The 13558-nt window shown below is 26.1% G+C and overlaps 1 protein-coding gene across 1 annotated transcript in view; it reads left to right on the top strand.

The window, feature by feature from the left end:
* Nucleotides 1-13558, top strand: part of ermp1 (endoplasmic reticulum metallopeptidase 1) — a 32416-nt gene that overhangs the window by 5825 nt on the left and 13033 nt on the right. Inside the window, exons 3-8 of the mRNA XM_073824648.1 lie at nt 830-957; nt 2057-2162; nt 4041-4187; nt 5522-5614; nt 8507-8719; nt 10038-10258. Of these exons, the coding sequence (XP_073680749.1) occupies nt 830-957; nt 2057-2162; nt 4041-4187; nt 5522-5614; nt 8507-8719; nt 10038-10258 (908 nt within the window). The remainder of the gene's footprint in view (nt 1-829; nt 958-2056; nt 2163-4040; nt 4188-5521; nt 5615-8506; nt 8720-10037; nt 10259-13558) is intronic.

Here is a 13558-nt window from a genome sequence, read left to right as displayed (position 1 = left end):
CCTGGACGAGGAGTTGTGTAGCATGCTCTGTTAGGAAGGGCCTGATCTTTCTGATGTTGCGCAATGCAAACCTGCAAGATCGAGCAGTTTTAGCTATGTGGTCTTTAAAAGTCAATTGGTCGTCAAAGATTACACCCAGATTTCTGGCTGAAGTCGATGGGGTAATTGTTGATGAACCTAGCTGGATGGAGAAGTCATGTTGTAAAGTTGGAGTGGCAGGAAAGATAAGGAGTTCCGTCTTTGCAAGATTGAGCTGTAGATGGTGTTCCTTCATCCATGTAGAGATATCCGCCAGGCAGCCTGAGATCCGTGCAGCTACTGATAGATCATCTGGTTTGAATGAAAGATAGAGCTGTGTGTCATCAGCATAGCAATGGTAGGAAAAGCCATGTGCCTGTATGATGGGGCCCAGAGATGTAGTGTATATGGAGAAGAGGAGAGGTCCAAGAACTGATCCCTGAGGAACCCCAGTGACCAGTTGATGAGTTTTGGATACCTCCCCTCCCCAGGCCACTCTGAAAGACCTACCAGAGAGATAGGATTTGAACCAATGAAGTGATGCCCAGCGATGAGAGGGTGGACAGGAGGATCTGGTGATTCACAGTGTCAAAAGTTGCATGAGTGTCTAATACACTGCAGTCAGTTTTGCGTCTAACAGCAGCGTTGTAGTTTTGTCATGCTTGGATTTTATTTGTTACAGGATTAAATTGTATTTTACAGTCACAGATGAATTATGCAGCATGCATTATATCAGCTATTCTAGCAACCTGCATAGTAATGGTTTTATATGTTTATGCTTTTATTTCTTAAACTTTCTGTGAACTTTCAGGAGCCAGTGATGATGCTGTCAGCTGCTCTGTGATGTTGGAGGTTTTACATTCTCTGGCGAATCTGTCCACGCCGCTCAAACACGGCGTTATCTTTCTGTTTAACGGAGCCGAGGAGAACATCCTACAGGTGAGAGGTCACGGCACGGCTGACCATTGACCTCTGACCTCAGAGAGGGTCAGACTGTCATTCTCACTCTGTGTTGTTAGCATTATTAATGTAGGACTGATGTTTATATGTTCAGAGTGATATATAACTATTGCTGAGATATAGTTTTTATTTAAATGTTTAATTAATTTTAATATTGTTTGTTTTTTCAGTTTTATTTTAATTTCATTTTTTTGCACAAAACAAATTGTTGTTTTCTTTAATAAACTACTAGTCAAGAGTTTGAATTCTTTTCATTTTCATTTTTTATTTGAATGTTTATTTCATTTATTTGATCCAAAGTACAGCAAAAGCAGTAACATTTTGAAATATATTTACTATTTAAAATAACTGTTTTTTATTTGAATATATTTTAAAATGTAATTTATTCCTATGATTTCAAAGTTGAATTTTCAGCCTCATTACTGCAGTCACATGATCCTTCAGAAATCATTTTAATATTCTGATTTGCTACTCAAAAACATTATTATTATGTTGAAAACAGCAAAAAAAAAAATCAGGTTTCTTTCATATATTGAAATTTCAGAAGACTGCCATTTATCTGAAATATAATTATTTTGTAACATTATAAATGAATTTCTTTCACCGAAAAAAAAATCCTGAATAAAATGTACTTGATTGTTGTCAATATTGATAAGAATAATAATAAAAAAATGTTCCTTGAACAGCAAATCAGTATATTAAAATGATTTCTGATAGATCATGTGACATTGAGGTCTGGAGTAAAGATGCTGAAAATTCGGCTTTTATCACAGGAATAAATTATATCGTAAAATATATTCAAATAGAAAACAGTTATTTGAAATAGTAAAAATATTTCAAAATTTTACTGTTTTTGCTGTGCTTTGAATCAAATAAATGCAGGCTTGGTGAGCAGAAGAGACTTCTGTTAAAAAACCTTATCTTCCTGCACAGCAACTTTTGACTGCTAGTGTAAACTATATAGTTTTGATTTATTTTTGCCTAGTTTTAATTCTAGTTATTTTAGTGCATTTTTATTATTTTTAAATAAGATGTTAAGGTTGAGATTGATCACTGATGGCTTCTGTTTCTCTCTCAGGCCAGTCATGGTTTCATTACCCAGCATCCCTGGGCTCAGCAGGTGCGAGCGTTTGTGAACCTGGAGGCGGCAGGTGTGGGCGGGAAAGAGGTGGTGTTTCAGACAGGTAAACACTCACTGCACCTGTGTGTCTGTTAGAACTCAACACCTGCAGCACATCAACACATCTTCACTGTTGCTAGGCAGAACTAGTCCCAGATTTAAAGGGCCAGGTCACCGTCTACTGTCAAAATTCACTCACCCTTATGACACTGTAAACCAGCAGGTCCCAACCACTTCTCAAATTATTTTTATGCCTTCTTCAAGTCCCAAGATGACTTAAAGTTATTTGAAAAAAAAAAAGAAAAAAAAAAGACGAGCTAAAATTGATTAAAAAAAAAAAAAAAAAAAAATCAAAACTTTTTTCCATTCATCTAAATGGCAAAAAGTGTCACATATAACCCAAATTCACCCCTATTTGTTAATTTTTTGATTTCATACCCTCAGCTGTTTTTTTTAAACCTTTAAATAGCCGTGATTTACACTGTTTTTGAAAAGCTGGATATATGAGGAATTATCATTTTAAAAGTTTTAAGTCATGAAATTAATCAAATTAATAAAAATGTATTATTATTTATTAATTATAATTATTTAAAATTATTTTAATAATTTTATTTAATACATTTTAATTTATTTATAAATAAAAAATAATTAAGTATTAATTTTAAATATTTTTAATTAATGAAATTAATCAAATAAATAGAAATAAAATCATAACCAGTTAAAAAAATTTTTTTTAGGTAAACATGCAAAAAAAAAAGTAAATGAAGAACATCTGAGAAAGTCACTAGAGATTCATTGGTTAAAAAGGGCAGCAACCTTGGAAAACATTCAGCTCCTAAGACTTCTAGAACCCAGAAATGTATCCTTTAATTATAGTTAGTTTCTTATTCTAATCTATGGACACTCCTAGTTTCTGTACACTAAAAAAACTAATATTTTCAATACAGCAAATGAATAAGAGTAAATATATAACACTTATGCAGGAGTCAAAAACATTGAAAATTGCTTATCTAATACCAGATGTGTTTGTTTTGATCTGAGCAACACAAAAGCAGATGTTTATCAGATTGTTCAATTGTCTGTTTACATACTTTCATTATGGAAAAAGAGTAGCGTGAACATTCTTCTAAGCATCTAAATGTGAGTATGAGCAGTGTTGGGGAAAGTTACTTTTTCAAAGTAATGCATTACAATATTGAGTTACTCCCTAAAAAAGTAACTAATTACGTTACTTTTTATGGAAAGTAATGCGTTCTGTTATTTTTGCGTTACTTTTTAAATCTGGGCAGGGCTTGCTTGTTTGTTTTTAATATGAAAAGTTCTATTTTTGTCAAATGTAAACGCCTTTTCACAGCAAAAGCCTCAGGTTTAGAGAAAAGTAAATTCATGTCTGTACAGTAGACCGCAGAAGAACAAATGTCAACTCTTCAGCAATAAAAAAGGAAAACAAATGTTAGATTATCTTGAGTAATTTTTGCTTATTAGTATGGATGAATTGGATCATGGAAGGTCGGCAGCAAAGACATCGGTTCATAAAATGGGATTAAATACATAAAGGATATTTGCATTATTTAACATATTTAATTATTGCAGGTTTGCATTGAATTTCTCTGTTTTTATTCATTCTGAAGAACACTATCTGTGTTTTTAGTGAGTGAGATGAATTAATGCATGTTCACATTTATTCTAGAACTAAAGGAACATCTTACTCACAATTTCTCTCCACATGGGGACAGAAGAGCTTTTAATCAATAAATGGGGGGAAAAAGTAACTGGCTTTTTATTTGAAAAAGTAACTCAGATGTTTTCTTGTCAATTAAAAAGTAATGCGTTACTTTACTAGTTACTTGGAAAATGTAATATTATTATGTAACATGCATTACTTGTAATGCGTTACCCCCAAACACTGAGTTTGAGTAAATTATTTGTGTTTGTGTGTCAGGTCCGGAGAACCCATGGCTGGTGCAAGCATATGTCCGTGCCGCCGTCCATCCGTTTGCATCAGTGGTCGGTCAGGAGGTTTTCCAAAGTGGAGTCATTCCCTCTGACACTGACTTCCGCATCTACAGAGACTTTGGCAATATTCCTGGTACGAGATACACATTCACACACTTTGATTCGCTCAGATTCAGCTGCACTGGTGATGCTTTTTAGTCGAGTTTTATCATTCTAAATGTGACCCTGGACCACAGAACCAGCCATAAGGGTCATTTTTGAGCTCAATAAATAAGCTTTCTATTGATGTATGTTATGTTAGGACAGGAAGTGTTATTTAACTATTGCTGAGAAATTATAGTTTGTATTCACATTTTTATTTAATTGTTATATTATTTGTGCTTTCTGTTTTATTTTAATTTTAGTTACTTTAGTTGTCCTTTTTTTATGCACTACTAGTCAAAAGTATTTGAACAGTAAGATTTTTTTAAAAGTGTTCAATTGTAATGTTTACTTATTTATTATAGATTTTATTTGATCCAAAGTACAGCAAAAACAGCAACAGTTTAACATATTTTTACTATTTAAAATAACAGTTTTCTATTTGAATATATTTTTAAATGTAATTTATTCCTGGGATTTTAAAGTTGAATTTTCAGCATCATTACTGTTGTTGAAAACAGCAGAGTAAAATTCTTTCAGGTTTCTTTGATAAATAGAATTCATCATAATTTCCGAAAAACAGCATTTATCTGAAATAGAATTCTTTTGTAACATTATAAATATCCTTTATCATCACTTTTGATCAATTTAAAGCATCATTGCTAAATAAAAGTATTATTTCTATATTTTCGTTCCCGCCAAAAAAATGTACTCGACTGTTGTCAACATTGATAATAATATTAAAAAGAGTATTGGCTGATGAAAAAATCAGCTTTGCATCACAGGAATAAATTATATTTTAAAGTATATTCAAATAGACAACAGTTATTTTAAATAGTAAAAATATTTCAAAATGTTACAGTTTGCGCTGTACTTTGAATCAAATGAAATAAACATTACAATAAAAAAAATGTTATTTTAAATTGCAATAATATTTCATAATATTACTTTTTCAGTATTTTTGATCAAATAAATGGAACTTTGATGAGCTTAAGAGCCTTTTTTTTTTTAAAGCATTAAAAATCTTACTGATTCCAAACTTTTGCGTGAATTTACAGTAGGAAATTTATAAAATATCTTCATGGAACATGATCTTAATATCCTAATGGTTTTTGGCTAAAAATAAAATCAATAATTTTGACCCAAACTATTAATTTTTGGCTATTGCTACAAATATATATTTAAAGTGATATGACAATAATGTCATTATCCAGCTCAGGTTTTCATCTGATAGTGTAATTTTGATGATAATACTGAATATGAATTGTCTTTTAATTAATTTATGTTCGTGTGTGAATTGTTTGTCCTCTCGGTCTTGTTCTGCAGGGATTGATCTGGCGTTCATAGAGAATGGTTTCATCTATCACACTAAATATGACACTCCGGAGCGAATCCACATAGACTCCATCCAGAGAGCAGGTCAGATGCTTATTGATTACCTAGGGATGCACCGAATGTTTGGCAACCGAAATTATTCGGTTAAAAATAGCAAAAAAAAAAGCTGAATAAGCGAAAAGGCAGAATAAAGTATACAGAATTATTGTTATTATTATAAAAAAGTAATTACTAATAATGAAATATAATAGTAAGTAATCGTTTTTAATATAATATTGTATAGTGTAATGTTTTTACATTGAAATTATTATTATTTATAGCTAAGTATTATTCATTTTAGTTTTTTATATTGTTACAAATATTATTTTATAATAATATGTAGTTATTATTACATTGCATTTATTAAAAATACATTTAAATAAAATAGTAATATTAATAAAAGTGTAATAGAAATAATTATTAAATAATCTGTATTTTAGTATATATACTATATACTAATTTTCTATTGTTAATAAAAAATATTGAAAAGAATTATATTATAATTTATTATATATTAACAGAATTATTATTATGGAATGGTTGTTATTATTATTATTATTATTATTATCATTATTAATATAATATAGTATAGTGTAATGTTTTTACATTGGAATTATTATTATTAATAGCTAAGTATTATTCATTTTAGTTTTAATATTGTTACAAATATTATTTTATAATAATGTGTAGTTATTATTACATTGCATTTATTAAAAATACATTTAAATAAAATAGTAATAATAATAAAAGTGTAATAGAAAAAATTATTAAATAATATATATTTTAGTATATATACTATATACTAATTTTCTATTGTTGTTAATAAAAAATATTGAAAAGTATTATATTAGCATTTATTATATATTAATAGAATTATTATTATGGAATGATTATTATTATTATTATTATTATTATTATTGTTATTATTGTTATTATTATTATTATTATTATTATCAAAACAAGTAATGCATTAGCCCAGCCATAGGCAGTTTATGGTCAATAAGCAACCAGGACTTGTTGCATTAATCTAGTGTTGATTTGTGTCACATGTGTTTTAAATATGGTTTGTCCAGTCAGATTTTAGACTCAGTGCTGTGTTTTTTAACATAATTTGAGTTCAGTTTGATAGTCGTGTGCTGATCTGAGGTCAGTGCTGCTGTAATGGATGAATGTAGTATTGGTTCTGCTGTGGACTGCATGAATGGTTCAGTATGTGAATGTTTGCTGATATCCAGAGGAAATCGGAGCAAATGTTAGATTTAACAGACTGTAAAGGTTTAAAGTTTAAACCCTCCGCTGTAGAACAATAGCAGCTGTGTGTTTCAACACCATAACCTCAGGCAACACCACAGATGCACAGTTTTTTTTTATTTTATATATAGTCATAAAAAGACAAAAATTCAATAAATGAAGATAATTGTGCATAAAACTTTAACAATATTTTCCCTAAAATAAATATAAAAATGTAACGTCATATATTCACAGTATAGACTGATTTATGTTTATTCTTGTTATAAAAATATGATATCATTATCTTTATTTATTGAATTATATTGAGTGTTGAAACTTCTAATGATTTGTAATATTATAAGGTTTATAATAGTCAAATAAGTATAATTACATTATTATGTCAGTAGCAAAGGGTGTTTGTAAAATGCACTTATTTAAGTTCAATAAACTAAAAATTATTATTAATTAAAAATGTATTAATTTTTATTTTACTGCCACATCATGGGATTATTTAAATAAAATGTGTATTTATTTTATTCCAAATTATTGCATTAATTTAAAAATGTGTGTGAAAATATTTTATTCTAAAATTATAGCATTATTTAAATAAAATATTTTAAAATATATTTTATAAATTATTTTAATTTTTTAATTATAACTTACATTTTTTTTATTTCACAAATATATATTTATTTATTTAACACAAAATCATAACATTTTTTTCAATAAACTAAAAATTGAATTTATTAATAATTTATTTTACTGCCACGTCATAGCATTTATCAAAATAAAATACATGTATTTATTTATTTTATTCCAAATTATAGCATTATTTTATATAATAATTTGCATTATTTAAAAAATATTTTTTTTCACACACAATCATAGAAACATTGTTTTAAAAATATACATTTAAAGAAATACATTTATTTTAACACAAAAGCATAGAATTATTTAAATATAATGAAAGCATTTACTTATTTATTTTAATGCCACATTAAAGCATTATTGAAATAAAATGTGTTTATTTATTTATTTATTTATTTATAGCATTATTTTACAAATGTTTACAAATATTTATTTATTTCAACAAAATCATAGAATTAAAAAAAAAAAAAATTCTTAACTTTCTTTCTTTCTTTCTTCATTTTGATGCCACATCATAGCATTATTTAAATAACATTAATTAGTGAATTTGTTTATTTGTTTTAACACCAAATCTTAGCATTATTTAAATAAAATAAATCCATTTATTTTATTACAAATTATAGCATGATTTTAAAAATGTTTTTAAAAAATTCTTTATTTTAATAAAATCATAAAAAAATCTTCTTTCTTTCTTTCTTTCTTTCTTTATATTTCTTTTTTATATTTAAAATATGTATTTATATTTATTCATTTGTTTATTTATTTTAACACAAAATCATAGCATTTTTTAAAAATCACATCATAACATTATTTAAATAAAATTTGTTTTAACACCAAATCTTAGCATTATTAAAAAACAAGAAGAGCATAAAAAATTCAATAAATTAAGATAATTATATACAAAACTTTAACAATATTTTTCCTACACTAAATATAAAATGTTGCAGTCATATATTCCCAGTATAGACAGATGTATGTTGATTCTTATGTTATGAAATATGATGTATTTTCTGCTATATATTCCCAGTCCAGACTGATGTGTGTGGGTTGTGTATGTAGGTGACAACATCCTGTCTGTGCTCAAACACCTGCTAATGTCAGAGGAGCTGGCCGACTCCTCATCGTATCGCCACGGTAACATGGTGTTCTTTGATCTTCTGGGCGTTACCGTGGTAGCGTATCCCGCACGCGTCGGCACCATCATCAACTACATGGCCGCCGTCGCCACAGTGATCTACCTGGGCAGGAAGTGCATGTTAACTAGCAATGCAGGTATGTGCTGGTTAACATCATCTGACAATAACTATTATCATCACTGAATGCTTTTATTCTGAATTTTTTTAAGGATATTTATAAATTTCCTATTAAATTCTGAACTGAAAGAGCTCATATGATTTAATTATATATTTTTTTTGACGGATGAATTTTGTATATAAAAATGTTTTGTATGTAATTATCTAATTTTTAGTCCATGATGATTTTACTATTATTAGGTTTATAATAGTAAAATAAGTTTTATATTATATTATTATTATATAAAATTATACAATTAATTAGTTAATTTGTTTATTTTTTAACACCTAATCTTAGCATTATTTAAATAAAATTAATGTATGTATTTTATTACAAATTATAGCATGATTTCGAAAATGTTTAAAAATATTTATTTTAACTAAATCATAGTATTTAAAAAAAAAAAAAATAGAACCATTTCTTAATTCTTTTTCTTTCTTTCTTTCTTTCTTTCTTTCTTTCTTTCTTTCTTTCTTTCTTTCCTCATTTTAATGCCACATCATAACATTATATAAATAAAATTAATTAGTTAATTAATTTTTTTTAGCACCAAAGCATTATTATTTAAATAAAATAAATGTATTTATTTTTATTACAAATTATAGCATGATTTTAAAAATGTTTTAAAATATTTATTTATTTGAACAAAATCATATAATTTAAAAAAATAAAATAGAACCATTTCTTGATTCTTTCTTTCATTCATTCATTCATTCATTCATTATTTCTTTCTTTCTTTCTTTCTTTCTTTCTTTCTTTCTTTCTTTCTTTCTTTCTTTCTTTCTTTCTTTCTTTCTTTCTTTCTTTCTTTCTTTCCTCATTTTAATGCCACATCATAACATTATTTAAATAAAATTTGTTAATTTATTTGTTTTAGCACCAAAGCATTATTATTTAAATAAAATAAATGTATTTATAATTATTACAAATGATAGCATGATTTAAAAAAGGTTTCAGAATATTTATTTATTTTAACAAAATCATAGAATAAAAAAAACATCTTACTTTCTTAATTTTAATGCCACATCATAGCAATATTTAAATAAAATTCTTAATTAGTTAAGTTATTTATTTTAACACCAAATCGGTTGCCATTATTTTATTTTTTCAAAATCTAATAATTATAAAAAAAAAAAAAAAATTCCAAACTGTAGTTTTTAAAAATAATATTAATTTATTCCATATGGAATTTTAAAATGTATTAAAATAAATTAGTCGTAAACCGTGTTATCACTGATAATGATTAGTTGTTTTCTCTGTAGACTATAGACGTGTGTTTGCTGTGTGCTGTGTGCAGGCGGCCGCTACATGCGTGATCTGGCGTGTGCGGCGTGTGTGGCCGTGTTGAGCTGGTTCGTGACTCTGCTGACGGTTCTGATCGTGGCTCTTCTGGTCACTCTGGCGGGACGCTCCATGTTCTGGTACACTCACTTCTACGCCGCCGTCTGTCTGTACGGATCCGCCGCCGTCGGCAAGATCCTGCTCATCCACACGCTGGCCAAGAACCTCTACTACGGGGTACGTCCCTGGAATAAATACACCCCACATTCACAGAAACATGCTTCTGTCCCAAACTAAACTCTGATGTGACTGGTGTCACTGTGGATGGGAACTGATGTGAATCCTGAGCACACTCTGATATTTACAACGATTTAGGTATTCATAAAATACACTTGAATTATGTTATCAGTGAAAACTAATATGCTGGCTTATATTTCCTGTTCATTATTAAAAAAAAAAACTAAATAACACAGAATTGGTTCATTATTTAAATAAATAATAAATTAATTAAATAAGCAATTTACACCAAATTACACCAAATAGTACAATTTAATTTAAAATAAAAAAGTAATATTTATTTATTTAAGCTCCACATTGATACTATTATTTAAATAATAATAATAATAATATTAATAATTAATTAATTATTTATTATAAATATAATATTTAAAATATTTAATTACATTAAATATTAAATTTCTTAAAATGCATTTTTAATAAATCACAGGTAACTGATATGCTGGCTAATATTTTGAATCTAATCATTATTTAAATGTTTTACAAATTATTTTTTATTTATTCCAAATTGTATCATTATGTAAAAAAATATTTTAAAAATATTTAATAATTTACAATTATGTTTAACATTTTTCAAAAACAAAATACATATTTATTCAAAAATTTCATTGCCAGGTATTTTTTAGAAATATTTCAAAATAGCCTTTGCTACTGACATGTTAAAACAATAAATACATTTATTTTAGCATCAAATCATAGCATTATTTTAAAAACATATTTAACACAAAATCATAGCATTATGCAAATTAAATAGAAACATTAATGTATGTTTTTTTTTTTTTATTATATATATATATATATATATATATATATATATATATATATATATATATATAAATAAAAAATACATACATTAATGCTTCTATTTAATTTTATATATTATTAAATAAAATAAAATTTAAAATAAAAAAAACATTAATGTATTTTTTTATATATATATATATATATATATATATATATATATATATATATATATATATATATATATATATATATATAATAAAAAAATACATACATTAATGCTTCTATTTAATTTGATTTAATAATATATATTATGTATATTATTATGTATTATATATATTTATTTTAATGCCATATCATAGCATTATTTAAATAAATACTGTTATTTAAATAATAATAATAATGAATAACTAATTGATTATTATTCATTTTGAACTGGATATTTAAATTAACTAAACAATTGATTTAATATTCAATTCATAAAACACATTTAATAAATCACAGGTAACTGATTTAATGGCTAATATTTTAAATCTGTTCCTTATTATTTTGTTATTAATTTCAAATTATATCATTATAGAATATATTTAATATTTTAAATCAATCACAATTATTCACTATTTAAAAATATATTTTATATTTATATTTTATATTTATTTTTTTGTAATATTTTTTTAAACAAAATACATATTTAAATGTTTGATTTCTAAATGACTAAATGTTTCAGAAGTTTGAAGGACGTCTTTGAAACAGATGAGTGTCTGTAAGGACTAGTTACTGAGTGTCCAGCTCTTGTGTCTTGAGTCAGGTTATTCTTCTAGGTTTGTGTTTCCACTCATATGATCATTCATGTTGATCATTACAGTCACACACGGCTGTGTTCTGTCAATGTCACTGAGGCTCTTTACTTGTGTGTCCAATCACTAATGACTCATTCATCAGATGCGGTTTCCAGCGTAAAGACCTGGAGCAAAAGTCTCATAGTTCATTGCTGCATCTTATTAACGCGACAGATGGAAATAATGTTTTTTACTCATTTCGTTCTTTATCTTTATTCAAGCTTTTTTAGTCCATGTAAACAGTCCTTCAGTAAAAGTACAAATATCAATTTGGTTAAATACAAGTTCATGAAAATTACTGTTATATATTTCAAAAGAATGAAAACAATACGTGGGTTTGTTCACGCTCTTGTGGTTTTGCAATATGACATTATTTGTCAAATATTGCAGCTCTGTTTTTATGTGTTTGTATAGTTACACTTTAATTTCCAGATTAGTTATTAGAATATATTCAGGTCACATAATGTCAGCAGTTCATTTGCTCTTTCTCACTGTTCCTCTGTGGTCTTTAATGGATTTCTCATGAGAGATTTATTATTTCACAGATATATTACTGTTTGGGTCAGGTCAGTTTTGCAGTGTTTATGAAAGAAGTAGTCTCTTCTGCTCATCATACTTTAAAACTTTTTGAAATATTATTGTAATTTAAAATAGCTGTTTTCTATGTCAATATCTGTTAAATTGTAATGGATTCCTGTAATAAATAAATAATAATAAATAAATTATTTATTTATTAATTCATTAATTATTTTAATTTGATTAAATAATTCAAATCCAAATATGCAGATTCACAAATTCTGGTTAAAAAAATACAAAATCCAGCTTTCCAAAAAAACAACAAAAAAAAACAAATCTGATTTAGAAATTAAAATTCCAAAAATGTAAATGTAGAAATTACAATTTAAATGTTGAAAAATATCATATTTAGAAATTCTAATTTAAAATTTAAACTTCAGAGATTCGCAAATTCTGATTCAAACATTTTTAAATTTTCTAATTTAAATTCTAAAAAATTCTGGTAACATTTAAAAATTCAAAACTGAATATTCAAATTCAGAAGTAAAATAAAAAAAAAAGGATTCAGAAATGTTTAAATTCTTATAAGTCCAGATTAAAAAATTTGAATTCAAAATTCAGATTCAAATTCAGAAATTCAAATTCAAAAATTTTGGTTAAATGTAAAAATTCTAATTTAAAATTCAAATCCAAATATACAAATTCAGAAATTTAAATAAAAAAATTCTGATTCAGAAATTTAACAAATTCTTCAGTTTCTTCAGATTTAAACATTTTGTTTCGATTTCAGAAAATCGAATTCAAAATGTCAAATTCTGCTAAAACATTTTTGGGGTTAAAAAAATTCTAATTTCAAAATGCAAATCCAAATACTCAAATTCACAAAATCTATTTTAAGTTCAGAAAAAATACAAATCCAGCTTTCCAAAAAAAAAAAAAAAAAAAAAATTCTGATTCAGAAATTAAAATTCAAAAAATGTAAATGTAGAAATTACAATTTAAATGTAAAAAAAAAAAAAATCACATTTAGAAATTCTAATTTAATCTAATTTTTTTTTTTTTTTTTTGTAATATGTATATATATATATATATATATATATATATATATATATGTGTATATATATATATATATATATATATATAT

Source organism: Garra rufa, chromosome 19 (assembly GCF_049309525.1).
Source record: "Garra rufa chromosome 19, GarRuf1.0, whole genome shotgun sequence".
NCBI classification, from domain to species: Eukaryota; Metazoa; Chordata; class Actinopteri; order Cypriniformes; family Cyprinidae; genus Garra; species Garra rufa.
The sequence above is the reverse complement of the archived record's forward strand: the minus strand, read 5'-3'. Positions and strand labels throughout refer to the sequence as shown.